This window comes from Euprymna scolopes, chromosome 33 (assembly GCF_053919585.1).
Source record: "Euprymna scolopes isolate OS-2025 chromosome 33, ASM5391958v1, whole genome shotgun sequence".
Classification (NCBI taxonomy): Eukaryota; Metazoa; Mollusca; class Cephalopoda; order Sepiida; family Sepiolidae; genus Euprymna; species Euprymna scolopes.
Window position 1 is genome coordinate 3903516 of NC_136514.1, and position 27222 is coordinate 3930737.

General features: G+C 38.0%; 2 protein-coding genes across 2 annotated transcripts in view; one reads left to right on the forward strand and one right to left on the reverse strand.

The window, feature by feature from the left end:
• The window catches only part of LOC145258100 (uncharacterized), a 76138-nt gene extending 69140 nt beyond the window's left edge, over positions 1-6998 (reverse strand). Inside the window, exon 1 of the mRNA XM_080115840.1 lies at positions 6415-6998. Within this exon, the coding sequence (XP_079971966.1) occupies positions 6415-6504 (90 nt within the window). The 5' untranslated portion in view covers positions 6505-6998. The remainder of the gene's footprint in view (positions 1-6414) is intronic.
• LOC145258099 (uncharacterized) lies at positions 200-26421 on the forward strand. The gene is made up of 5 exons (XM_080115837.1): positions 200-1038; positions 6098-6177; positions 7907-7994; positions 12099-12214; positions 25857-26421. The coding sequence occupies exons 1-5, from the start codon at positions 924-926 to the stop codon at positions 25998-26000; spliced, it is 543 nt and encodes a 180-aa protein (XP_079971963.1). The 5' UTR covers positions 200-923; the 3' UTR covers positions 26001-26421.
• The last annotated feature ends 801 nt before the right edge of the window (positions 26422-27222 follow it).

Here is a 27222-nt window from a genome sequence, read left to right on the forward strand (position 1 = left end):
GACCTCAAATCTGGAAGATGAGCTCAAATCCGAAAGATGAGCTCAAGAAGAAACGATCAGTTGTGCTATACATATTATAAAAAATGGACGTGAGTAAATCTTTAATTTCAACAATTTGTTAATATTTATGAATGATGTGATTTGAATTTCAATAAATGATTGATACTAGTTAAGTTACGGCGCTTTGGTTTAACGTCACAAGTTTGTGTCGATACAACCATTATAAAGTGATCAACAAACACGAGTGGACTATAGGCACACAAGCCTGGGGCACTGTTGTCAGGAAAACGAAGTTTGCATGTCCGCCTAGTTTGGAAGGCGGATCAGTTAAGTTGGCACTAAAAAAACTACGCATATTTTTATCAGTTGAGCTTGCTGAACTCGAAACGCCGAGCAAGTCACTGTAGTGGTTATTAAAGCTCCGAAACATGGATCCGAACAAAGTTCAACCGGAAAAAAGTTCCTGTTTTATATATAGATTACTGAAATCGAAATTTAACTTCGAATTGCTATATTGATTAATATTTCCAAAATGTTTTAATTTAAATAAACTTAATTGGAATCAAGACATTCAGAAATATTAATTACTCATTAAAATAAAAACAAAACCCTGACATCCATAAATATAATTAAATTATAAGAATTAAGGTTTTATTCACGTTCAGCCGTTTGAAACATGGATCTGATGATTTCAGCCAATCAGGAATGGATTAAAAGCGAAGCGATTCTTTTCCTTTAGGATCAACTCACAAAAGCTGTGCGTATATATATGGCTAACAAACCCGAGTGATTTACAAGATCGAAATAGAACTGAACACTTCGTGATCAGTACTTCTGTATCAAGAATATAATTTCTATTATTTCGTATTCTTGGAAATAGTAATTAGCTCATTTATTGAAAGAGCAAATATATTGACGGCATAATGTTTACTGGCATGTTTTGGCGGCTCTTTGTGCTCGGAATAACGTGCATAATAGCAGTCATATATGCAAGGTGTATGGAACACCACCAAAAGACCTACTGCAAAAGCTTTTCTGGTAAGTAAAATATATATGTAGTCTTATTTATAAAACTCACTATGTCTGCTTGTCTGTCTGTCTCCATTTTTTTTTTTTTTTCATTGTATCTTCTCCGTGACAGAAGGTCACAGAACGGCACGAGGCGGCTCAAATGATTGCATTTATTAGGGGTCATTTTTATGGGTCTTTATCCTATCAAAATATTTACTAGAGGGTCAAAATTGAAAGAAATTACAACTTGGTAAGCGTAAATTGACAACAGTTACTCTTCACACTCGCAAGTGTATATATATATATATATATATATATATATATATATATATATAATAGGCGGAAGTTTCTCTAGAGCTCTTTCGGCTATCATCTCATCAGGAAGAAATTGATAGCATAAAAATAATATTATGTCGAAAGTTTAAAGAGTTCTAATGGGGAACTATTGAATGTGCCAAAGGTACGGGGGCAGCTAAAATTAAGTTTATTAACGTTTAAAAACGATTAAAATATTGGTACAACGGGGAGGGGGGAAGCGGGAGAAAATTTCAAAGTTCCCCAGAGAAACAATGCGTTCGCTGTTTCTTTCTGCCGGCACAAAGAAGGTTTACGCACCGCGATAGAGACAGACTCCAAGATCTTTAAATGGTTTCTGGAGTCCGCTCTATGTAGCACCTCGAACCATTTTATTTTATATCTATCGGCACAGCACGGGTTGTCAACCAAATGCTGGCCAATAGCAGAGTCCAAAGCTGCAGAAGGAGGGAGACTACTAGAGCCCATCCTCCCTTGCCTGATCTTCGATGGAACATGCTGGTTTATACGAGTCAAAAGATGCAAGGATGTTCGCCCAACATAACCAGTATCGCACTGGCATTTGAATTGATACACAATATTGCTATTTTGGATGTAAGGCAAACTATCCTTGCGAAAAGAAGGAAAAGCAGGTCTCATAGTATATACCAAACGCAAGGACACAGAATAAAAGCAGTCATAAATACTTCTGCGAATCTGTTTGGAAAGTCTGTTACTCTTTTCCCCAATCCACGGTAATTTTAAATAAACCGGGCATTTCAAAGGTCGAAACTTTTAGGGGATTTAAAATCCGCAACCTTTTTGAAAATACAGTCATCAGTAAGGTCAACAGGATAACCATTATTGATGAATATTTCCCTGATCTTATCGAGTTCGGCGTCTAATCTGTTAGGCGAACAAATCATGAGGGCTCTATGCACCAAAGTATTAATTAAGCCGACCTTACGTGATTTTGGTACAAAAGACAACCAGTTCACATATAGGCCAGTAAATGTCGGCTTTCTATAAATTGTAATGAGAAAGCCCCCCCCCTTGAACGTTCGACAAGAACATCCAAGAAGGGAAGCGAATTGTCCTTCTCACTTTCCATAGTGAACTTAAGAGCCCCATGCAAAGAATTCAACCTTTTAAAAAATATTGACGCTTCACCTTGCGATGGAAAAATAGCAAAAGTGTCGTCAACATATCTGAAATATGTAGTGGGTTTTGTTATAGAGTTGAACAGAACGGATTCATAGTATCCGACAAAAATATCCGCTAAAGTTGGGGCCAACGGACTCCCCATTGAAACCTCGTCGACCTGATAGTACATAATATCACAAAAACTAAACTCCACAGATTTTGTACATATTAAAATGAGTTCAATAAGAATCTCTTTAGAAAACCGTGGAGCAGTCAGGCGACCATCATAGAGCGCCTCGGTACATATACGTATAGTCTCATCCAACATACCGTCGTTTTAATGTGTAATATAATTTGTAGGGGTACTATGTGGGGAGTTCAGCAGCAAGATGTCTATTTACATTTGAACTTCGGCATGTCAGTACAGTTAGGGAAACAAAAATCCGGAAGGGAATTCCAAAGTTTAACAGTTCTAGGGAAGAAACTATTGGAGTAGAAGGCTTTCTGGCATCTGGGGATCTCTACTGTGTAGGGGTGGGATTTTGCTGCTTGCCGGGTTTGTTAGGATATTTACGTAGAGAGGGTACCAGGGCTTGTAGTTGGTTAGCGCACCTTTCATTGGAATATTTGTAAAACAGGCAGAGGGATGCAATATTTCGTCGATTGGAACAGAGATTCAAGGCTAGCTAACAGTGTAAGATCTAATAGGTTGACGACTCTCTTTTGAACCCTATCTAAGAGGGGGAATTATTAGCAGATGCACCAGCCCAGATGTGGCAACAATACTTCATACATTGGCGAATGATAGCCTTGTAGACGTACAGGATACTCTCATGCATATTTAATTTTCTAGCATGGTAGAGAGAGAAACCTTCTTTGCAGCAGCCTTGGCAATACCCTCGATGTATCTGTCCCAACTCATGTTCTCTGTGAATGTTAAGCCGAGATGTTTGAACGAAGTACTTTCAGATTTTATACGCAGAGGCCTTTCTGCTTGTGCGGTGATGAAACCTTTCTAATGCACTTGCGATGTTAGACTGTATAAGGTGTTAACTATGGTCCAAATCGGACTTCCTTCTTTAATGTACATTGCGGGTTACACAGTAAACATGTTCTGAAGACAAAGAGTGACATACCTTCTTTTATCGTTTCCTTCTTTTCTGGTGGTTGAAACGCTATGAACGAAGATACATTCCCCCAAAGAAAACACCATGACAACAGGTTATATTTTATATAATTTTTTCCCCCTGTGATATTCCTCCTTTCGGAGTTTGCAAACATTTCTCATGATTTTGACATCTTTCTAAAATGCGTCCATTAGCGCTTCGGTGGACGTAAAAAACGACGACCGATCGCCAAACCGATCCCCGGTAAACTGCCTGGCTAACTGACTTCCCCAACTGTTTATGTGAATATATCACAACCGTATCTTTGTTAGTTAAGCACTTTACGTAAACAAGTCAATCTTGTTTCTTGTTAATTGTATATATTTATTCTAACATTACAAGTTATCGTAAACATTTTGTTGTGTAGCAGGGTGCACATATAGGGACGAAAAGACATTTATAATAGAGGAGAGAAAGGGATGCGAAGAGACATGTGTGATGAACAGTTCTTTAAACATGGGGGAGATTCATTATTGATGAGGGGTATTAAGTGTTGAGATATTATGTTGAACAAAGATGGTGGCAGTAAACTAAATTGGCAAATAATCAATGCAGTCACGATCTCGAGTGTAAAGTAATTCTTAGTAACAAAAATGGTAGCGAAGAATCAATGTAGTCACGATTCGGTCGTTTCAAGACAGAGGTTTGACAGCGAACTGAATTGAATCCAAAATTCGATATTTTTATAATGACGTCGAAAGCCTCTCATTGGTTGATTGTCATAACCGTCGAAATCATTGGAGTCATACCCTCATCAGTAATCAAAAACATTTTAACAAGGAGGATACAGTCAACACTTTGGAAAGGGTTTCACATAACGTTCATTATAAAATAGACAAAACACATTGCCTTGCGGTTGATTACAAACGAAAGCAAAGGTGATAAGAATGATCAAAATCCGATGCCTGGCAAAATTACTACATTACCTCGTCTTCCTCCCTTTCGCTTCCAAAGGAGATTAGGCTAATTCTCTCTCCAGCTCAATTCGAACTGAACTCTGACTTCTCGCTGTCTCAAACTCTGGCCGACTCTAGTCTAACTTAACTGTATATATTGATTTATATTTCTGTCTGGCGTCAGAAAGTGGCCAAATTTGTGAATGAGGTTCACATGAACATTACATATGTTTCCAACACAACGAACATTCCTTAATTGCATTCTTCCATTATCCCTCTAACCTAACTTTCGTTTTTATAGTTATTTCTATGGATAATTCCACTGCATTCCTGGAATCGTATCTAATGAGAATATGTATTTATTTTAATTTTCGATGATTGAGTTGGATTCCAGAATTCTCCTTTAATAATAATATCTTCGACCTTAATAACTTCGTTTCTAACTAAAACTGGAAGCTGTCCCGTTCAATATACAACAATTTTATTGTGACTTATTAATTGGTTTATCGGTAAATTGCAAATCTCTTGTTTGTTTGTTTTTTGTTTCTGTTTTTGTTTTTTTGTTTTTTTTTTCAAATATTTATCTTCTAACATTGTTTCAACTATTGAAATATTTTATATTTAAATAATATTGTATCACGTCTGCCGTCTTCGCCTTTTGGCTAGAAGCAAAGTGTAGTATCTGTTCTGATACTACATTTCACCATTTCTGACTTCGATCACTGGAGGAGAAATCCTTCTAAATAATTCCAATTTTTTTATTTTTGTTCCTATCCGGAGTGCCCCCTTTTCTTTTTGGATGGAGGGGCTGGATTTTATCGTAGGGAGGCAAGCAAATAGGAACATTGCAAATTAGTTTTATCGTCTATACCTAGAGTTTCATGAAAATACTGCAAATCCAACGTGTAGGGATTAAATATACAATAATATTGTACATTAGTTTGATCGTTCATCGATACTTGCAGTCTCATGAAAACACTGGAAATCCAGACTTGTTTGGTGTGAATAAATGAAAAAAAAACACAAAAAAAACGAACACATGTCAACAAAAAGAAACCTTAAAATACACACAAAAACAAACAAAAAAAAACAAAATTAAACAATTTCTTTTAAATATTGGGTATTTTTTTTTTCTTTAACGGCAACTCAACATTCACTGTTTACGACTCTGTTTTTCGGGTATGCCGAAACCGAATATCACATTTAAATTTGTGGTAGACAAGTAGTTTTCTCGATATTAATACTTTTATTATTTAATGTAACTCCCTATGTTTTCACTGGCGGACATGTTTTTTCCGAATTGAACAAGTACTAATGCACATGCGTGTTACAAAACACCTCCTCCTCCCCATTGTTAGAATGGTGACAGTCACTACCATCCATTAAGTAATACATTGGAAAATTTCTTAATATCCAGAAAACTACTTGTCTGCACCAAATTTGATTGTGGTATTAGTTTTTAGCATACTCGAAAAACTATACAAGTTGTCATTTTGGTGAATGTTGAGTTTTAGTTAAAATAAAAATTTATTGAATGTTGAAATGGAAGTATTTTTTTTCTGTTATATTTCTTCAATTTTTTTCCAGTGACATATGTACAAGTCTTTAATCGAAGCAGTTTTTTAAATCATTACATCTACGCAGTAAAAGTCATAAAAGTGTACAAGGTCAGTTTAACTTTTCATTGTATTTGTGCATCGCATTTTTGTTGTACTGTTGGTATCATAAAAGGGGTACTGTTGTATGATGGTCTAATGTTCTGTCTATTTTTGATATATTCATATCTAATTGTTCATATGCTTTTTTGTGTGTGTGTGTGTGTGTGTGTGTGTGTGTGTGTGTGTGTGTGTGTGTGTGTGTGTGTGTGTGTGTGTGTGTGTGTGGTACATGTATTTTGGACATACCTTAACTTCATGCGTCGTTGATCTTGTCCACCTGGAATTCATCTTGTTCTGGGAGGGGAGACTGGAAACCTGTTTTGGGCGAATATTCATTCACTCCAAGACAATGAATGTTTTAGGCGGCCTTCAGACCTCTACAATTGTAGGTACCACCAACATCCTTAGGAAAACCCTTAATCTTTTAAGCTCCTGGGAAATCTTCTGGAAATGAATCCCATCCCTTTCCAGAGAGACGTTGATGAACGAAATCAGAATAATTATTATTATTATTATTATTATTATTATTGTTATTATTATTGTTATTGTTATTGTTGTTGTTGTTGTTGTTGTTGTTGTTGCTGCTGCTGCTGCTGCTGCTGCTGCTGCGGCGGCGGCGGCGGCGGCGGCGGCGACTTTTCACTTTGAAAAATGTTTAGTCTGTTGCCACAATCCCGTCATTATTTTTTTATTTTCTATTTTTTTCATTTGCGACTTTTTGAGAGATTATTTAGATTAAACGATTAAACATTAAACGAAATATTTTTTTGGTAAACGTTACCTTAAACAACAACGTTAACTTTTTATATGAAACTGATTCCTCCTCCTCTATCTCTAAAACAGAACATTTTCAAAGTGAAAAGTCGCCAAAATAAAAAGAAAAAAAAAAAGAATAGTGCGAGAGGGGGGGGCTGAAGGAGCCAATGTCAAAACGAGGCTGTAAATCGGTTCTAAAAACGGAGCATCGATTTCCTAGAAGTTGTATGTGAAACTGAACCCCCTTCAAAATCTTTAAATCTTTGAAACCTAATTTTGCAAATTGGTAAAATGTTTATCTTCAAAAATTATAACATGTGTTTTATCAAATTTGTTTTAAATTTAATTTTGGAAATGCTTACCTCTTCTGTGGGCAAGAGGTTGCAGGGAAGAGAAAAAGGTACCTCCCACTAAACTACAAAGTTTATTTTGAACTCTGTCAAGGCAGGATAAGGTCTTCTATAAGCTTCTGCCTAGATGTCGCAACAATATTCCATCCTTGGACATACCTGGCTCTTATATAGGTAGAGAATTGCATCAGCAGGTAGACAACGGATTTGATGTACGTGTTCCATTTCGGATCAGGAGTAATGGTCCAGAAGCCTGTCAAAACATGGAGCCTCCCCAAGACGAAAGCCATTCATTTCAATTGATGCAAGATGGGGTTCAGAACGTTTATGATGTAAAGATAGAAACTTAGTTTTAGAGGCGTTAAAAATAACCAGACACTTTTTCTCCCATTGTACCACATACTCAAGATCAGAACGGAAACCATATTGCATGTCACTAAGAAGGTTATTTTTACTGAGGTGGTTGGCTACTTCTCTATTTAACACAGATTGCATTAACTTATTCATGACGCACAGGAAACTTATTGGCCTGGTCTGTACTGAGAGGGAGATGACCGATCACCTGAATTCTTAAATTCCATCCTTGCTTGATACTTATTTTTCTCTTTTTAAAAATGTGTTTTCGTTTTCAGGGCAACAAAACCGTGAATAGTGCGTTTTATATAGCCAGAGCTATGAATATGACAAAGTTAAAGATCGGCGATAAATACATGATGTTGGGTAAATCAGTTTCCTTTTTTTCTTTTTTTTTCTTTTTTTTTTCGACGAAATTATATAACTTGTATTGACAGCAACCATTTCCTAATTAAGTAACGACTAAATGCAATACCTAGTGTAAACAATTGACTGAACAAAAGTTGTTATAATTCATAGTAATAGAACCAATCTCAAAGTTTGGTGGAATATCCATTACACCCACACAATTTTGGAGGAGGGGCTACAGGATATAAGGGAGTGCTTTGAGGAATATCGGATCGTGGCTAATCTATATAGGCGGGTGACTTATTGCTGTAAGAGAGTGGGTAAGGATTATATGGGATGGGTTAAAAGTTGTAGGGGCGTGGCTAACGAATGCAGGGGAGTGGTTTATTGATATATCTAAAGAATAAATGCGAATGGATACGTGATATAGGAGTGGCTATGGGATATAAAGTAGTGGTTAAGCAATATAGAGGAGTGGTTATAGGTGATTATTTAATGGATATATGGGAGTAGCTTAGGAATATATGTGAGTCGCTGCTGGATACGGGGGAGTGATTAAGGGATATAGGCGAGACGTAAAGGGGTGTGTGAGACTATAGGCGAGTAGCTACAGGATATAGGGGAGTTACTAAGGGATATAGAGGAGTGATTAAAGAATAGAGAGGATTGCTTAGTTGTGAGTTACAAAATAATGAAGGCGAGTGGATACGTGATATAAGATAGTGGTTATGGGATATAGAATAGTGTGCTAAGGAATATATAGCGATAATTGGTTAACAGAATTATAGGAATATAGTCGCTACGGGATATAGGGGAGTGCCTAAGAGATATAAAAGGGTTACAAAGGAATCTAGGAAGTGACTAAGTGAAAGTTTGGCGAGGGGGGGGGGCATTGATTGAAGCTCAGCCGAACACTTGCCATGAAAATAACGATAAACAAAGACAAACTCGCAATATTTTTTTCTGTGAAAAAGAGGTTGCAGGGAAGAGAAAAGGACATCTCCCACAAGGCTACGAAGTCTATTTTGAACTCTATCAAGGCAGGATAAGTCCTTTCTAGCAGCTCCTGCCCAGATGTGGCAACAGTACTCTATCCTTGGACGTACCTGGCTCTTATATAGATAGATAATTGCATCAGCAATGAGATATCTACTGGATCGATAGAAGGATCCCACCATTTTTCCAGCGGCCTTGGCAACGGATTTAATGTATGTGTTCCACTTAAGATCTGGAGTAAAAATCAAGCCCAGAAGCTTGTCAAAACATGAGGCCTCCCCAAGACGAGTCATTCATTTCAATTGATGCCAGATGGGGATCAGAACGTTGATGATGTAAAAATAAAAGCTTGGTTTTAGATGCATTAAAAGTAACCAGCCACTCCTTTCCCCATTGTACCACTTGCTCAAGATCAGAGTAGAGAGAATCGGAGAGAACTTGGTCGTTTACAGTCTTAGATGTGCTACCGTAGATAGTAGTGTCATCAGCATAAATGTCTGCTAATGATGTAAGGATGTGATTTGGAAGATCATTAATGTAGATCAGGAAGAGAGTTGGGCCCCGGATGGACCACTGAGGGACCCCAGCATTAATACTGTGAGCGTCTGATTTCTGCCCATCAACCACTACTCTTATGAACCTATCAGAGAGAAATGATTTAATAATTGAGAAGACATTTCAAGCTATACCATAGCTGGAGATCTTGTGAAGTAAACCTTTATGCCATACCCTATCAAAGGCCTTTGATATATCAACAGCAATTGCCCTAGAAAGGAAGCCTCCATCGAGAGATTCGCTAATCCTATGAGATATAACTGTAAGCACATCTGCTGTAGATCTAGCAGAATGGAAACCATATTGCGTGTCACTAAGAAGGTTCTTTTTGCTGAGGTGGTTGATTATTTCTCTATTTAACATTTTACTACCATTATTTTCCAAACAATGTCTGCTTCTTGTTTTTTCTAACTGTTCATTTTGTCTGCCATGAGATAGCAAAACCTTGCCATCTCGACACCAGCTTAAAAGTCTCTTGCTGCCAGCATGTCTATCTCACCTGGCTTATGTTTTTCTTTCTGTTCAACTACGTGGTGCATTTTTTCTACTGTTTTTCTTTATATATATATATATATATATATATATATCTGTATGTATGTATATATATATATATATATATATATATATGTATGTGTGTGTGTGTGTTATAATAGTGATATAGCCGATTGACTAAAGAATATAAGGGAGATACTATAGGATCTGCAGGAGCTGCAATAGGCGAACATATGCATCATATGAGGTGGGACGATAAAATTGTTGCCCTAGAAAAGACGACATGATTCCATTTCCATTTGATGAAAATCGGTTTTCTTTTTTTTTGTTGCAGACCATCTACTAGTTTGCCAGTTGTGTGCAAATCTCAAGAACAATAGGAGCCTTCTATCATGTCTGAAAGTGACACAATATTCAACAAGTGAGATACAATTGGTATTAGTTCATCGAGGATCAAATCCATATCTTCCGTTCACAATATTGTCGTCTATATAATATAAATTACCAGCTATGACAATCAGGCTTTAGTGAAGTGTATTCCAATTCCTGTTGTAGCTGTTCCTTTAAACTTGAAATCATAAAAATTGGTCAGTCATCTCATAAGATGTATAGCAATAACATACTGAATTTTCAAGCGTTTACGATAATTTTAAATGCTTGTACAAAAATGTCAGGAAACTTATTGAAGGCACCTCGTGAATAAGAATTTCTATAAATATCCATCTAGTATCACGTCATGTTTTGAAAACATTTGTGTTATGTCGTGTCTTGCCTTTTTATATACACTAATTCGTGATATGATCTGTCTTTCTTTTTTTGTATATAATAATGTCTATGTGACCATTGCTATGTGTCTTGCTCTAATGCGTGTGTGGATGTGTTCTAATGCATGTGTGGGTGTGTTTTAATACATGTGTGGGTGTGTTCTAATGCGTGTGTGGGTGTGTTCTAATGCGTGTGTGGGTGTGTTCTAATGGCCTTTTTTGTTATCGTCTCTTTGAAGCGCGTTCTCGTACATCTTTCCTATTCATTTATATACAAGTCTTATATACAGTTTATATGCATTCATGCAGTCGGGTGTGTAATTGCAAAAGATATTCGTGTTTACTTTTTAGTTGGTGCTACTCTGACTGCTATTTTTTAGCAAAAGCCTATGATTTGCCAGCTTCACATGTGACCAACCAAACACTGATGCAAAAAAATAATTTCCTCAAAATGAAAATCTGAAGGAAGCTCAGGAGCTATTGAAAGGTCTCCTTCATAGAACTGAGACATTGGATTGAATGTTCTGTCATCAAAGTCTGTGACCAGGATTGCCCAGAGAATCAACCATGCGAAGGATGTGATGGTTGACCAGTGAACAGCAAAATAGTGGATTCAATATCTTGATTATGATCTTGCAATTGTTTATACCGGGAACTGGGAATTGCCCCTTGACACTGTAAGGAACACGCTGCCAATATTAGTAGTTCTTATATACATATATACACGATTTTTTCTGGTATCTTGGTCCTCTGGGGGTACGATTCTTCCCGTTACTGGCCGATTAGCTGTAAAGAGCATCTAAGACAAAAACACGATTTATTTGATGACTCAAGCTTTTTTGCCTTTCCGTCATCTTTTCTCCAACCATTCCGGTCTCAAAACTAATTCAAGTCCGACGATCTACCAAACTTCGATTCCACTCGACTGTCTTCTCTTTGCTATTAAAAAAAAAAACCCAAGGGCATTTCTATTTATATAGGTGTATGTGTGTGTGTGGGGGGGGTAACCCCTATTAACGGCCTGTACATAAAATGCACCGACTAACTTTTTAGCACGCAGGTGCACACTGTCAGTGGAATTCACCGAGTTTGATGTGTCACCCCTGACATTTCTGCAACCGTAAGCTGGGTGCCTTAGTACCGCGTTAACCGCGTTATTGATACACCACACATCTACCTGCTTTGTTCTTCATGTATAAAAATAGTTCAGTGACATCCAACGTAGATCATCTTTTGTAAAATAGTTAAATTATTCATGTTTCCTGAGAAGTATTTTTGGAAGCCTCCGTCAAGGTGTGGGAATTATTTATTTCAGAGGTGAGTGATGAACACAAATATGAAAGATGTCATGGAAATATTTGGGATTATGGATTGCCAAAATACTACAGAAGATTTTTAAGAAAAAAATACAAGGAAGGTTGTGATTGTGTTGTAAGTATTATTGTTACTATTATTGTTATTATTATTGTTGTTATTGTTGTTGTTGTTGTTGTTGTTGTTATTATTATTATTATTATTATTATCATTGTTGTTGATATTATTATTGTTATTGTTATTATTATTATTATTATTATTGATATTAATGGTTTTATTATCATTATTATCATTATTATCATTATTATTATTATTACTTCTATTATTATCATTATCATTATTATTATTATCATTATTATTATTATTATTATTATCATTATTATTATTATTATTATTATTATTATTATCATTATTATTATTATTATTATTATAATAAGAAGGCTAGTTGGTTGGGAGAGATCAGAGAAAGGCTATCAGGAATGCAGCAGATGAAGAACGTTGAGATAACCATCGATAACGTTAAGGCTGGCATACGAAGGATGACAAACTGGAAGGCACCTGGTCCAGATGGAGTGATGGGCTTCTGGTTTAAACAGTTCCCATGCCTTTATCCACCTATAGCTGCTGATCTGCAAAGGGTCGTGTCTGGAGATGTCCGTGATTGGCTTGTGAAGGGAAGAACAACACTGATTAGGAAAGATCCTGCAAAGGGAACAGATGCCAATAATTATAGACCAATTACATGTCTACCACTGATGTGGAAACTGTTGACTGGAATCTTTTCAGAGAAAATTTATGAACATCTTGAGAGTAATGGTATTTTTCCTGATGGACAGAAGGGGTGGCGGAAAGGCTCAAGAGGTACTAAAGAGCAACTACTAATTGATAAAGCAATAATGCAGGATGCAAAGAAGAAGAAGAGGAATCTGAGCATAGTATGGATCGATTACAGAAAGGCTTATGTCATGGTTCCTCATTCATGGATACGTGAAACACTATTGATGATGAAAGTTGCTGAGAATGTGATAGAGCTTTTGGAGACAAGTATGGCTCAATGGAAAACGGTGCTGACAGCAAACAAAGAGGTGATGGGGCAGGTGGAATATTCCAAGGAGATTCGTTATCGCCACTTTTTTTTGTAATGATAATGATGCCACTGGTGACAGACACCTCAACCATCTACTATTTATGGATGATTTGAAAATATTCGGTAGAAATGAAAAAGAAATGGAGAGACTGGTAGAACTTGTGGGGACATACTCAGAAGACATTGGGATGGAGTTTGGAATTAGTAAATGTGCGGTGCTGGTGATGAAAAGAGGAGTAAAGGTTCATTCGAATGGAGTAGTGCTGCCAAATGGAGAAATCATGAAAGAAATAGAAGATACAGGGTATAAGTATTTGGGAGTGTTGGAGGGTGTCGGCATCATGAACAGAGAAATGAAGAAGAAAGTCAGGAAGGAGTATCTTAGAAGAGTGAAACTAATTGCAAAGTCGAAACTGCATGGAGGAAACCTAATGAAAACAGATACAGTGCGGGAATTTTAGAATGATCTGACAAGGATTTGCATGCTATGGATATCAAAACAAGAAAAGTTTTAGCAATGTTTGGTATATTTCACATTCGAAGTAGCGTAGCAAGGCTGTATCAAAAGAGGAAAGATGGTGGGAGAGGATTGAAAAGTGTAAAAGATTGTGTTAGAACCAAGGAGATGTCGTTGAAGGAGCATATGGTTAGAAGTGAGGAGTGGATGCTTAAGGTTGTGGCCAATGAAGTGGAGGTATGTGAGACCAAGGCTGATTATGTGAAACATATGGATACAGAAAAGGTAGAGGAACTGGCTAGGAAGAAAATGAATGAAAGGTTCTTCCAGGATATAGCATAAGTGGCTAACGAAAGATCATGGCAATGGCTAAGAGCTGGGTATCTGGCTAAGAGTACTGAAGCTTTTGTTTGTACAGCACAAGAGCAGGCATTAAGAACACGATTGTTCAAAAAAGTGATTCTAGGAGAGGAAGTTGCTGCAGAATGATAGATTTGTGGTAAGACCTCAGAGTCAATTGTGCACCTTGCAGCAGGGTATAGTGGACTGGCCCAGAGAGAGTACCGCAAAAGACATGATCGCATGGGGTTCCAGATATATTGGGAGGTGTGTAAGAAGGTTGGGGTGAAGTGTGCTGAAAAATGGTTTGAGGAAGTGCCTAATGAAGTGAGAACAAGTGAGGATGGCAAGATAGAGGTCTGGTGGGACAAAAGTGTTATAACAACCAAGCAATTGGAACATAATCGTCCGGATTTGGTCGTCATTGACAAAGTTTAAAAAAACTGGCAGACTGTAGACTTTTCAGTATCCTGGGACAGAAATGTGAGAGAGAAGAAGAATGAGAAGTGGAGCAATTATGCTCCATTGGCCTTGGAGATAAGGCGTATACACGGGGTTAAAACACAAATAATCCCGGTCGTAGTTGGTACACTAGGAGCAGTATGAAGTCGTCTGGAAGATGTAAGGAAAAATTCAAGATGGCGCCCGACTCTCTCTTTAACACGGTAAGATATCCTCAACACGGCACAAGAAGCAACAGCCACACGATTCCCCAGCCAACTCAATCGTCACTGCCCACGTCTTTCCCCTCACCCGCTTTTATCGTCGTTCTAGGCCGGCTAAATTTGCATATTCCGAGAATTCGTGTGACTTTGCGAGACATCATACTTTACAAAAGACGGCGGTCGCCATCTTGGTCTTTCTTTTCTATTTTTGGTCGGTAACGCTGAGCTGCTCTCGAGGTAAGTCTTTTTCCCCTCATCCGTCTCTCCCACGTACCCACACAACACGCAAACACGCGGGCGCTTATCTCCTGGATGCACGTTACACTCCCCCCTGATCTGATGATCACATAGAGAGCACTGGGGGGGGGGCCTTTTAGTGCGTGTGCTTCTGCGAAGAGGTACATTCACTGTTTCAGATTCGGGTTCTGGATCTGGTTCCGCCTCATCAGATGAAGTATCGCTATCAGTCTCTGGAAGGGGCTCACTGAATCCGTGCATCGGCAGCTCATCGCTAGACGCTTCACTACTTTCTTCTGTAGTTGTATGACGCACCTCGGTAGCTGGGCGAAGATCTCGCACATGTCGTGGGGTTCCATCGACCAAAACAGACTGCTGGCTAATCACTCCAGATATGTGTCCTCGCTTAAACTTGTCGGTGCACCGATTTCCTGGAGGCCGCACCCACACTGGATCTCCCACTTCATATCTGTTATATGTTCCCTTGTCGGTTGGCTGCGTAGTGTTGATTCCCTTCACTCCGACTCGGTACGTGTAAATAGCATTCGCAGGTGCGGTTGAAGGGGACGTCCTGTCCTTTGGCGTAATGTTGTACCAATATGTTGCTTCCGCAATAGTACATCGCTTCCTGGCAGCAATTCTCTTGATGCTGCGATGGCTTCTTTCAGCAATGCCATTTCCTGATGGCACATGCGCACATCGCAACCGTAGTCGGACGCCCCACTCATCTAACAACTGCCGGACTTGCTGGCTACAAAACGCTGCATCATTGTCAGTCAGGAGCTCTTCCGGCGCACCTCGTTCAAAAAAAATGGATGATAGGTGGCGAACAACATTTGCTGAATCCTGTCTGGTCATCTGCCGCCACACCGCAAATCTCGTAGGCCCGCAATCAATGAGAGTTAGAAAGGGCTTGCCACTGTAATGGGTAATATCCATGGCCAGCCGCTGCCACACACTCTCAACTTCCAAGCGACCCTTCTGCCATCGCTCTGGTGCAGGATCAATAGACTGGCAAGCCTCACAATTTCTGACGATCTGTCTGACATCCATCTTGGTCACTGCTGGGTATGCACGCCTCACAAAATAAAGGGTCCTCTTGATACCCGGATGTCTGCTCTGTGCATGAATTTTTTGTATTTGACATGGGTCGATTGCAACTGCACAAGATCGAGCAGTAATCTCCATTCCCATCTTTGCGGCTTCATACCATTTGTGAGGTACACGGGTCAGTTGGTCAGCACGATTACAATGTGATGGCACCAGAGTGACGCTCAGTGATAGCCCATACTCAGATACCAGGTTTTTTAGCATGTCTAGCCTTCTCCGTATTAACATTTCGCTTGCTGCCTTGGTACGGATTCGTGTCCGTCCTGAAAGTGTGTCAGACACCCAGTGGTAGACACAGAGAGAATCTGTGTACAAGGTCAACTTCTTAGACTGCCATTGCAGGGCCAGATTTACCCCCTTTACAACAGCGTCCAGCTCTGCCAGGTTGATATGCTGAGAATCTGTTACGGGCCGCAGCCAACACGCATCCTCGAACACGTTTCCTCCTTGCTCCAATGATACTCCCAACGCCAAAGAACTGGCATCAACCCACACACCTACGTTGTCTCCGTTAACACACCACCGCCCACAGGCAGGGTCCTTCTTGTTCACTCTCTCCAGTGTCTCTTTAATCATCAGAGTTAGTAGGACATCATCGGATATGTCATCCCAACCCGTGGTTGTTAAATTTGCTTTGCGTTTAATCACACCAACAGCTGCGCGGAGCCAGCCACAGACCGGTAAGTGACCAACAAGTTTTCCACACCAAGAAAAAACGGTCCGCCTTGTAACGAGGTTGGGGATGCTTGGAATTTCACTGCCACGCCTCCATTGTAGGGTGCCATCTTCTCCATAAACATCCAATCCCAATACACGTGCTCCTTCCCTTAAACGTTCGGGATTCTTGCATTCCAGACCAAACTGAGCCAACTTTTCTTTGACACACGACGCAGACTGTACATCTTCATTGACGTATACGACATCAATGTAAGCTGACGTTGAGTCCCTCATGGGCTTTTCTTGGGACAATACTGTGTTGACAATAGTCTTCATGATCTGTGGTGCCACATTTAGGCCAAAGCCAAGGCGTGTAAGGCAGTACCTCTGCCCCTGGAACCAAACTGTCTGGAACGGCCACAACGTCTCATCAACTCGCACTTGTAAATAGGCTTTTCGCAAATCCAATATTGAGACATTAGTGCCTTTCTGACGCCATTCCCTCAACTTACTGGCGCATACATCAGCATCGGCAGTGTAGGCTTCGATATGCTTGTTAAGCTCCCTATAGTCCAGCACGGGCCGTACTTTCGACTTGTTATGCTGGACTACTGCCATCAAGGGTATTAGACCCTTCGGAGGCCCAAGCTTGTCCTCAGGGTAGGGGATTAACCAGCCATCTTGGATCCACGCCTTTAGCTCCCTTTCGTATTCTGCTCGGGCCTCACTGGGTATAGGGTACTCTGCAACCCCATTCTTGAGTTTAGTCGGTGCCATTCCCTCGGTCCACTTCCAAGATGCAATCCAGGCCCTCTTGCGCGAGTCGTAGTCCACTGTAAAATCTGGCCGATCGATATGGAGCGCTGCACACACTGGGGCCTCTAAGAATCGCACCTTTCCACCCCGATGAATTGCGACTCCCCCCAGCGCCTTGATGGCATCGTATCCGAGCAACAGGTCAAACCCCAGGAGATTTCCTTGGGTCACGAGCACATTGATCTTAGTGGCTGCACCGGTGTCCGTGTAGATCTTGACAGTTCCAGCTCCACAGCATGTCTGGGTCTCGCCTCCTATCGTGGTGACTTTGATCTTCCTCTTAGTCCAACTTGGACACAGCCTGGTGCTCACTATAGTATGCGAACAGCCTGAGTCGAGAAGTGCTGAGCAGGGTATCCTGTTTACGTAGACGGTCATTACTGGTTGCGCCTTGTTCAAATTTTGCTTGGGGAGCAGGGCGGCGCTGACGTCCTCTCCCCTGATACGTTTCCCGCACAGTTTTGGGCTAGATGCCCCAAACCGCCACACTTAAAACAGCGCACACGCCCCCTGTTGGTGCAATTCCTTGCAAAATGTCCGCGTTGGCCACAGCGAAAACATTTCCCATTGCTTGCAGAGTTCTGATTCGAAATCTCCCGAGCGCCAATCTGGCCTGTCTGTGTCGCCATCACAACTGGTTCCCCCAGGTCCTCCTCATCTTTGATGATGGCTCGAGCACGTTCCATCAAGTGTTCCATGGTCGTTGTTGAAACGCTGGTTGAGGCTCTCAGTAGCTGCTTCACCCGAGTGGGAAGGCCCGCCACAAACGCGTACGCGAGCGTCCGCTCCGACACCCCTCCACCGAACAGAACTGCGAGTTTCTTTAACTCAGCGAAGAAAACGTCCACGCTTTCCTCCGGTAGAAGTTTTCGGGAAGCAAATTTTTCATAGGCCGTACAAGGATCCATGGCAAATGCCTTGTACAGCGCAGCTTTAATTGCGGTGACATCTCCCTTTTCGGCAGCACTGAGTTGCTGATATACACTCAAGGCACCCCCAGCCAATCTCAGGGGAATCACAGTGTGTACCCTTTTCACCTCACAAAGGTCGCACGTCAGCTCGACCCTTTCAACCCAGTCGACGACGGACGTGGACTCGTCAAACTCGGGTATGAGCTTTAAGTCAAATTTCGACTCGGTCATAGTCCTAGAGGCCAAATGGCCGAAATAGCTAGTAAGGAAAAATTCAAGATGGCGCCCGACTCTCTCTTTAACACGGTAAGATATCCTCAACACGGCACAAGAAGCAACAGCCACACGATTCCCCAGCCAACTCTGTAAGGAAAAAGTGTAAGGAAAAATTCAAGATGGCGCCCGACTCTCTCTTTAACACGGTAAGATATCCTCAACACGGCACAAGAAGCAACAGCCACACGATTCCCCAGCCAACTCAATCGTCACTGCCCACGTCTTTCCCCTCACCCGCTTTTATCGTCGTTCTAGGCCGGCTAAATTTGCATATTCCGAGAATTCGTGTGACTTTGCGAGACATCATACTTTACAAAAGACGGCGGTCGCCATCTTGGTCTTTCTTTTCTATTTTTGGTCGGTAACGCTGAGCTGGTCTCGAGGTAAGTCTTTTTCCCCCTCATCCGTCTCTCCCACGTACCCACACAACACGCAAACACGCGGGCGCTTATCTCCTGGATGCACGTTACCATTGAAAAAAAAATACAAATCATAATGTTTTAGGCAGCCTTCAGACCTTTGCTATTGTAGGTACCACAAACATCCTTAGGAAAACCCTTGATCTTTGAAGCACCTGGTTTGAAGCCGGGAATGAGGGAAATCCTCTGGAAATGAATCCCATCCCTTTCCAGAGACATGTTCATAAATGAAATCAGAATTATTATTATTATTATTATTATTATTATTATTATTATTATTATTGTTATTATTATTATTATTATTATTATTATTATTATTATTATTATTATTATTGGCTCACATGGAGCTTTCACACAAGTCAACAAACGATCTGATTAAAAACCTGTGGTGTTCTCTGGAAGCTGAGTGACAACAATTCTCCCCAGACGTCCAGCTCTCTCCATCTCCTTCGATAGCATTTGCAAATAATTTGCATCATCGCAACAGCAACTTACCATTGATTTCTCGCTGGCAGTGGCCATTGGTCTATACTGGAATTTGAGTGGCACTAAGCCTCCCCAAGGTCCCAGTTCTCTTCCCACTTGTCCAGCGGAGTTCTGATCGGCACTCTCTCCTCAGTCTTTCCATCCTCCTTGACACTTCTCAGCTTTTGGTATCACTTTCTGTTGGGTGGAACGGTGATGAGACAGTGGGAGGGGATGCGTGATGGGGGTGTAGAACTTGTAAATATGAAGCTTCAATGTTCTTCATTCCCTGTAACGCTTCTTTGGTATATTGTATTCTTGTATTATTCTCCGCATTCAAGGGTTTTCCTTAATATTTCAGCTGTTTTCATTATCGTTAGTCGTTGTATTTTTGCAACTATACCTCTGATTCCAATTTCTGCCAAAGTTTTTCGGAATTGTTCCTAGTGCTCCTACTATTATCGGTATTATTTTGATTTTCTTCATCATCCAAATTGTTATGTTTGATGTTCATCTTCGTCGCCAACTGTTATGTTTGGAGGTTGAACCAAATAACGTATAAGGCAATACAAATGAAGACTCAACAAACAAAGGTAGATCAATAAGAAGTGTATTGGGAAAAGTATATTTACAGTATATTTACATAATGGTTGTCAAGTAAGAGAGTCTTGGCTGGAGAACATATCTGCTCTCGGCTCGGCCTTCGGTGGCTTCTGGTTAACACACATTCAGACTAACCGAGTCTTGTTATTTATGTGTAATATTATCCATATATGTAAATGAGTGGGTGCCACCACAACACAAATCCCTTTTAACTCTCTGGCTAGCTCTGTGTATTTGCTCCGTTTCTCCTTGTCTTTCATATTCACTCTGTGGTCAGCTGGGACAGCAGTGTCTACAATTTGACAGGATTTTTCTTTCTTGTTAATTATTACAACATCTGGTCATTTTGCTTGGATGAGTTTGTCCGTCTGTATGTCCATCTCCCATAGGCTATTAATATTATTATTATTATTATTATTATTATTATTATTATTATTATTATTATTATTATTATTATTATTATTATTATTATATACATACACACACATATATATATATATTTATACATCATATATATATATATATATATGATGTATGAATATATATATTATATATATGATGTAGAAATATATATATTATTTATATAATGTAGAAATATATATATATATGATGTAAATATATATATATATAATGTATATATATATATATATTATTTGTATATATATATATGTAAATATATGATGCAGAAATATATATGATGTAGAAATATATATATTATATATATGATGTAGAAATATATATATATGTGTGATTATATATATATATGTATATATATGTGTGTGTGCATATATATATACATATATGTATATATATATATATGCGCACACACACATATATATATATATTTGATATAGAAATATATATATATATATTTGATATATATATATTTGATATATATATATTTGATATATATATATATATATATATATATATTTGATATATATATATTTGATATATATATATATATATTTGATATATATATATATATATATATATATATATATATTTGATATATATATATATATATTTGATATATATATATATATATTTGATATATATATATATATTTGATATATATATATATATATTTGATATATATATATTTGATATATATATATATATATATGTATATATATATATATATATATATATATATATATATATATATATATATATATATATATTTGATGTAGAAATATATAGGTCAAAAAAAGATATTCCACATGAAGTCAAGATCAGATGGAGAAAAGTATATGGGTTGGTTAGAGGTTGAAATATAAGCCAAGATTTAATGATATATATACAGGGTGGAACGATAAATTCTTGCCCTAGAAAAGACGACATGATTCCATTTCCGTTTGATGAAAACTGGTTTCCTTTTTTTTTTTTTGTTGCAGACCATCTACTAGTTAACCAGTTTTGTACAAATCTCAAGAACGATAGGAGTCTTCTATCATGTCATAAAGTGACACAATGTTCAACAAGCAAGATTGGAGATGCGCCACTTTATAACTCATGCTCTCTACCGATCCAAGTTATGACAACAGGACCATTGCCGGCACTCTCAAAATGCAACGCTGAATTCCACAAATAATAGAATATGCCCACGGTGATGAAAACAAAGTTTCCGGCCATGGTTATGGTCTTTGGTGTGGTTTAAAGTGAGAGACACAGGCTTGGCTTCAGAAAGAGTGCTACAACTTTCTACTCTTCTCTGACTGGCTTCCCTCCTCCTCCAACCTGAAACCGCTGGACTATTTCGTTTGGTCATACATCGAGAACATTATCAGCATCACCTCCCACAACAGCAAAACCAGCCTGATCGCTGCTATCTGCCGAGTATCCACTGAGCTCCTGTCGGCGCTTGTGGAAAAGGCATGCTCCCAGTTCCGGACCTGTATGAGGCGGTAATTGAAGCTGAAGGTGGCTACATTGAATAGATGTCAGCTCTAGTACATATCAAGTTACCTGAATTGATTTTTTCAATGAAAGTTATTGTTCTCTTTAGGGTTGCACTTTTATTGTTCCAGCCTGTAGTACGAGTGGTTGAAAGTCCGCAGATAAAAATTGAGACAATTGATTTATTAATTGTACCTTAAAAAAGGTTAAACAAACCAAACCTAATGCTATTTTAAAAACTAAAACGTTGAAGAGCTACAAAGACGGGAGTGATACCATTAAAAAAAAAAGATCACACATTTTGTTGCTGAAATTGGCAAACTCATCTCCTAACTGTTGACACTAGCTGCATTAGCTTCATAAGCGTTAAATAGGCGTCAAAGAATGTTGATTAAGTCAATTTTTTTCTGAATGGAGGAATTCAATAACGCATATCTGCTTCTGACGCACGTCAATGAGAGGGATTGCTTTCTTAGAGGCTCACATCATCAATTTCTGCAACAGAGAAATGAAATTTTACGTCATGAACGCATAAGTTTGGTCATTATAACAAAACCTCCTCTCTGATCTATTCAGGCGTAATAAAAATAGGAGGCACTACTTTTGGAATGTCTCTCTCTCTCTCATATATATATATATATATATATATATATATATTACCTTTTATCTGTTTAGTGACACATGTTTCTGTTACTGAATCGTATCAACGATTCAGTAACTTTGTCAGATTTTAACAGAAGTTAAACGACTTCTGTTAAAGTCTGACGAAGTTGCTGAATCGTTGATACGATTCGGCAACAGAAATATGTGTAACTAAGCAGATAAAACGCTAATAAAATTTAAAAAAATATATGTTTGCTCTGCTATAGTATTGGGCACTTTCTTCAGATTTTTACTATATATATATATATATATATATATATACATACATATTGTTTGGAGACGCTCACTAATTAACATAGGTGGGTGAGTGAGATATATAAAGGTATCAATCACCAATACCGGGGGTGTTCTGCAACGACCGCCAAATAGGCAAGACGCCTACGTTGCCTCCAGTAAGACATGCAACACGCCACCTGCCGGAATATCTCCAACTGAAGTATATCTGAAGGCATGTAAATATGTATATAACTTCTCTTCCTAATATATTATAGTTATACCTTTACTTTCTGTGTTCTTATTAATTATTTGTGCAGACACAACATATATATATATATATATATAACTACTTTATTTACACACATAAAATTAATATACGAGAGTATAAATTTATGCGTAAACTTATTTACTTCAAAAGTGCTCAATATGTAGGTAGAGCTAGTTAGTAAGTTATAAAATATATATGGCGATTAAGCTACACTGAAGAGTCCTAGAGTGGATGAAACGCGGAATATTCAATGTAGCTAAATCGCCATATATATTTTATAACTTACTATATATATATATATTTATGTATATATATATATTAGAGAGAGAGAGAGAGAGAATAAATGACCAACATCATGAATTTTGGAATATAGTTTTTGTCATTTATTTCCTATATTGCTCTGTAATTACATTGACCTTCTTAAATAAGGATTGGTATATATTATAAGAAAATATATTTCTACAGAAATATATATATATATATATATATATATATACATATATACACACACACACACACACACACACACATATATATATATATATATATATATATATATATATATATATATATATATACTTTTATAAAGCTCCCCTCTTTGGTAGAGCACTCTCGTAAATTATCTTACTCGCTACTTAATTTAGCTGAAATAATGCGAAGCTCACGATTTGTTTACAAACAAACGTTTGAGCCCTCTACGAGTAGCGGACGAATGTTTATTTAAATAATCGTTCGGACAGGTTAATTTCGGCCACCGATTCCGTAGTCAAGGGGTAGGACTGCCGACTGTCATCACGACGGTTCTAGGTTCAATCCTCGGCTTGGGAGAGGTGTTAGTCTAGCGGCACTGATGAGTTGTGAAACAACGAAACAGGTCTGTATGTCGATGACTAAAAAATATATTTTATATATATACTTGTACAAATTGAAATTCAATTAACTTTCTTGAAGTTATATTTTTGGATTTTACCGTCATTGCATTATTTATTTTTCACCAGACTATCCATTCACGTGTAATCACCTTTTTCTTCACCATATACCTTCTGCTCCACTTTTTGTTATCAAGTAAGATCTTTGACTTACTTGTTTCATCAAATACTTTTGTATGCAAAATCCGATCCCGCATTTTGCTAATTCCTACCCTCTGATGAGAAGGAAAGTATTTCTTTGAAACTTCGCGGATTAAGGACTATCCACTTATCAAGTGTTTCCTTTTCAGATTAAATATGTTTTTAACTCTTTTTCAAAGTGTTTTTTAACATGTTTTATTAACTGTTTGCTCGTATATATATATATATATATATATATATATATATATATATATATATATATATATAATATTCTTCGTGGGAGTGGACTCAAGTGCAAAGTGCCAGATTATGAAAAACTATCAAAATACGAGCATAATATTTATATTTGTGCTACAGAAGATCAGAAAAACATCGGTACCGTCAGTTTCAAATCTAAAACAAAGGGAACCAATCTCTGATCGCCAGTGTCAGACTCCCTTCAGTACCTGTTTACATCAGTCTCCATAGAAATGATGCCATTTTCAGGGAGATATATAAACGATGGCTGATGAGTGTTTGACAGATGAATAAATATTTTTCTCCTTTGTTTTTGATTTGAAACCGACGGTACCAAAACTTTTCTCATCTTTATCACACACACACACACAGGCACGCATGCATACATATGCATGTGTGCATTACCTGCATAACCAGAATGCATTAGAAATATGCAGATCTGATTATACGCAACATTTTTTTATGTTTCTGAATTTTTTAAATGAGGAATGGTTATTCATTTTATTTGGATTCATCAGATTACTGTTCGCAAGAACCCATGTAATGTCGCAGAAACAAATAAAAATAAAATCCGATTCGGCTTCTTTTTTTTTTCTGTTTTAGCAAAAGGCATTTATTACCATTATTTTCCAAACAATTCCTGCTTTTTGTTTTTTTTTTTGGGGGGGGGGTATTGCTGGTCATTTCGTCTGCCATGAGATTAACAAAACCCTGCCGTATCGACACCAGCTTAAAAGCCTCTTGATCCCACCACGGGGCTACACGTCTATCTTGCCTGAAGCAATTTGGTTCTCTCACCAACCACGTGAAATCCTTTTCTTCTTTTTCTTGTCACGCAAGCCCGCGCACACTTGCTAATTTGCATACGTGCTCAAACGGCTTCTGCTATCCTTCAGCTGCTGATATTTTTATATACGCTCCTATGCGCTCTGTTACACCTGTGGTGCAGTGGTTCAAATAACTGGAAAAATCAATTGTAAAAGCAATAATCTCCTGAAGGTTGAAGGTTTAATCCTCAGTGTAGGCGACCGAAAAATACAATTGTGAATTACTTAGGACTTCTACACAGTCATGGCTGATGGAACAAGAGCATGCTACCCCTGTGAAGTAAAAAAAAGTGTTCTGTTCGAAATTCTGTCCAAATTTCCGAGTTTGACAGAAGCATTTTTGAATTCGATAAGATACACCTGAAGAAGGTCGGAGGTTACATCGACCGAAACGTTGTGAAAATCACACTCAATATGAGAACAGTAGTCCGATGAATTCAAATAATTCGAATTTTCTTTTTTTTTTATAACATTTTTGATGTTTAGTGTTCAAAATATTTGAATCCTTTTCTGACAATACACAATTTATTTTTGCAGCCTGAAATTGGCAATTATTCCACAGAGAAACGCTGCTATTGGCATTATGCCTACATGAAAAAAGTTAACAATGTTTGCACTTGGATCGCAAACAAAAAGTTTAATAAATGTGAAAAGGCGCGGCTCAATCAAACCGTCTATTAATAAAGCTCCAAACTATGCCCCCTCTTTATGTAAAACACTCGTCTAGCTAAAACCACTATCAATAATTTCCCCCACTTTTTATCTGTGCCTACCCTAAACATAGATTCTATGAAAAAAGTTTCTTTCTTAGAACTGCAAGCCTGTAGAACTCTCTTCCATTTTTCTGCTTTTCAACTGACTACAATATGGTTGTCTTCAAGTCCAACGTAAACAAGTTCTTGATGAGCCGTTCGCCTTAAGTAATCCAATGTATCAAATTGTTAACGATTATTACGATATTTTTCTAATGATAACTGTACACTCATTAACCCTTATCCTCGAGTGGCCTCCGGGTTTTGATAAGTGGTGACTCCTTTATAAAATAAAAAAAAATAAAAATAAAGAAAAATAAAGAAGTTGTGTTTTTTCTCGTGCCATCAAACGTTTTTTATTTTATTAATTATTACTAGCTTTTTATTAATTATTAATTACTTTGTCCGATCATAAAATGCACTTAATTTTTTAATTTACCCAGATTTCGTATATATTATTATAGAGTCGTGATTTCAAAAGTAAAAAAAAAATAAATAATTGCATGCCATCAGCTAAAATCGAAACCGAAAGCAAAACTGTAGCATTCAAAGCTGGTGACGTTAACACTGTACTAACGTGACATGCATATAAACCGATTAAAAATAAACTAAGATGAATGTACAAAATATATAACGATTTTTTCACCCCTTAAAACTATTTTACCCGGCTAAAGACCCGTAAAAGAATGGTCCATAAAAAAATCCAATCATTTGAGGCCCCTAGCACTGCTCTGCAACTTTTAGTTTCAGAAGAGATAGAGTTTGAAAATATGGAGATAGACAGACATAGTTTTATAAATTAGATAATTTCGACCGAATTCTTTTACAGCATTTTTGTGAAAGCTATTTTAGTAGAAACTAGCTTGGGTGCCTGGCGTTGCCCAGAAGTGTGTGTTGAGTGAAAAAAAAAAAAAAAAGAAAATAGGTAGGCAGGCTCGAACCCCTACCACAAAGGGGGAAAAAACATGAAAAAAAAAAACGTGAAGTCTTTGCTGTTGCACCAATCGCCAAACCGGAAGTGATAAATGTTTAAATTAAAGCTAGTCAATCGAAAAGAGGGAATGACTTTCGAAAATATCGGCAAAAAAAGCGACCCCTCCCTGTAGGAAAGTGCCCAGTTGAGAATGAAGAAATTAATGTTTTTAGTCAAT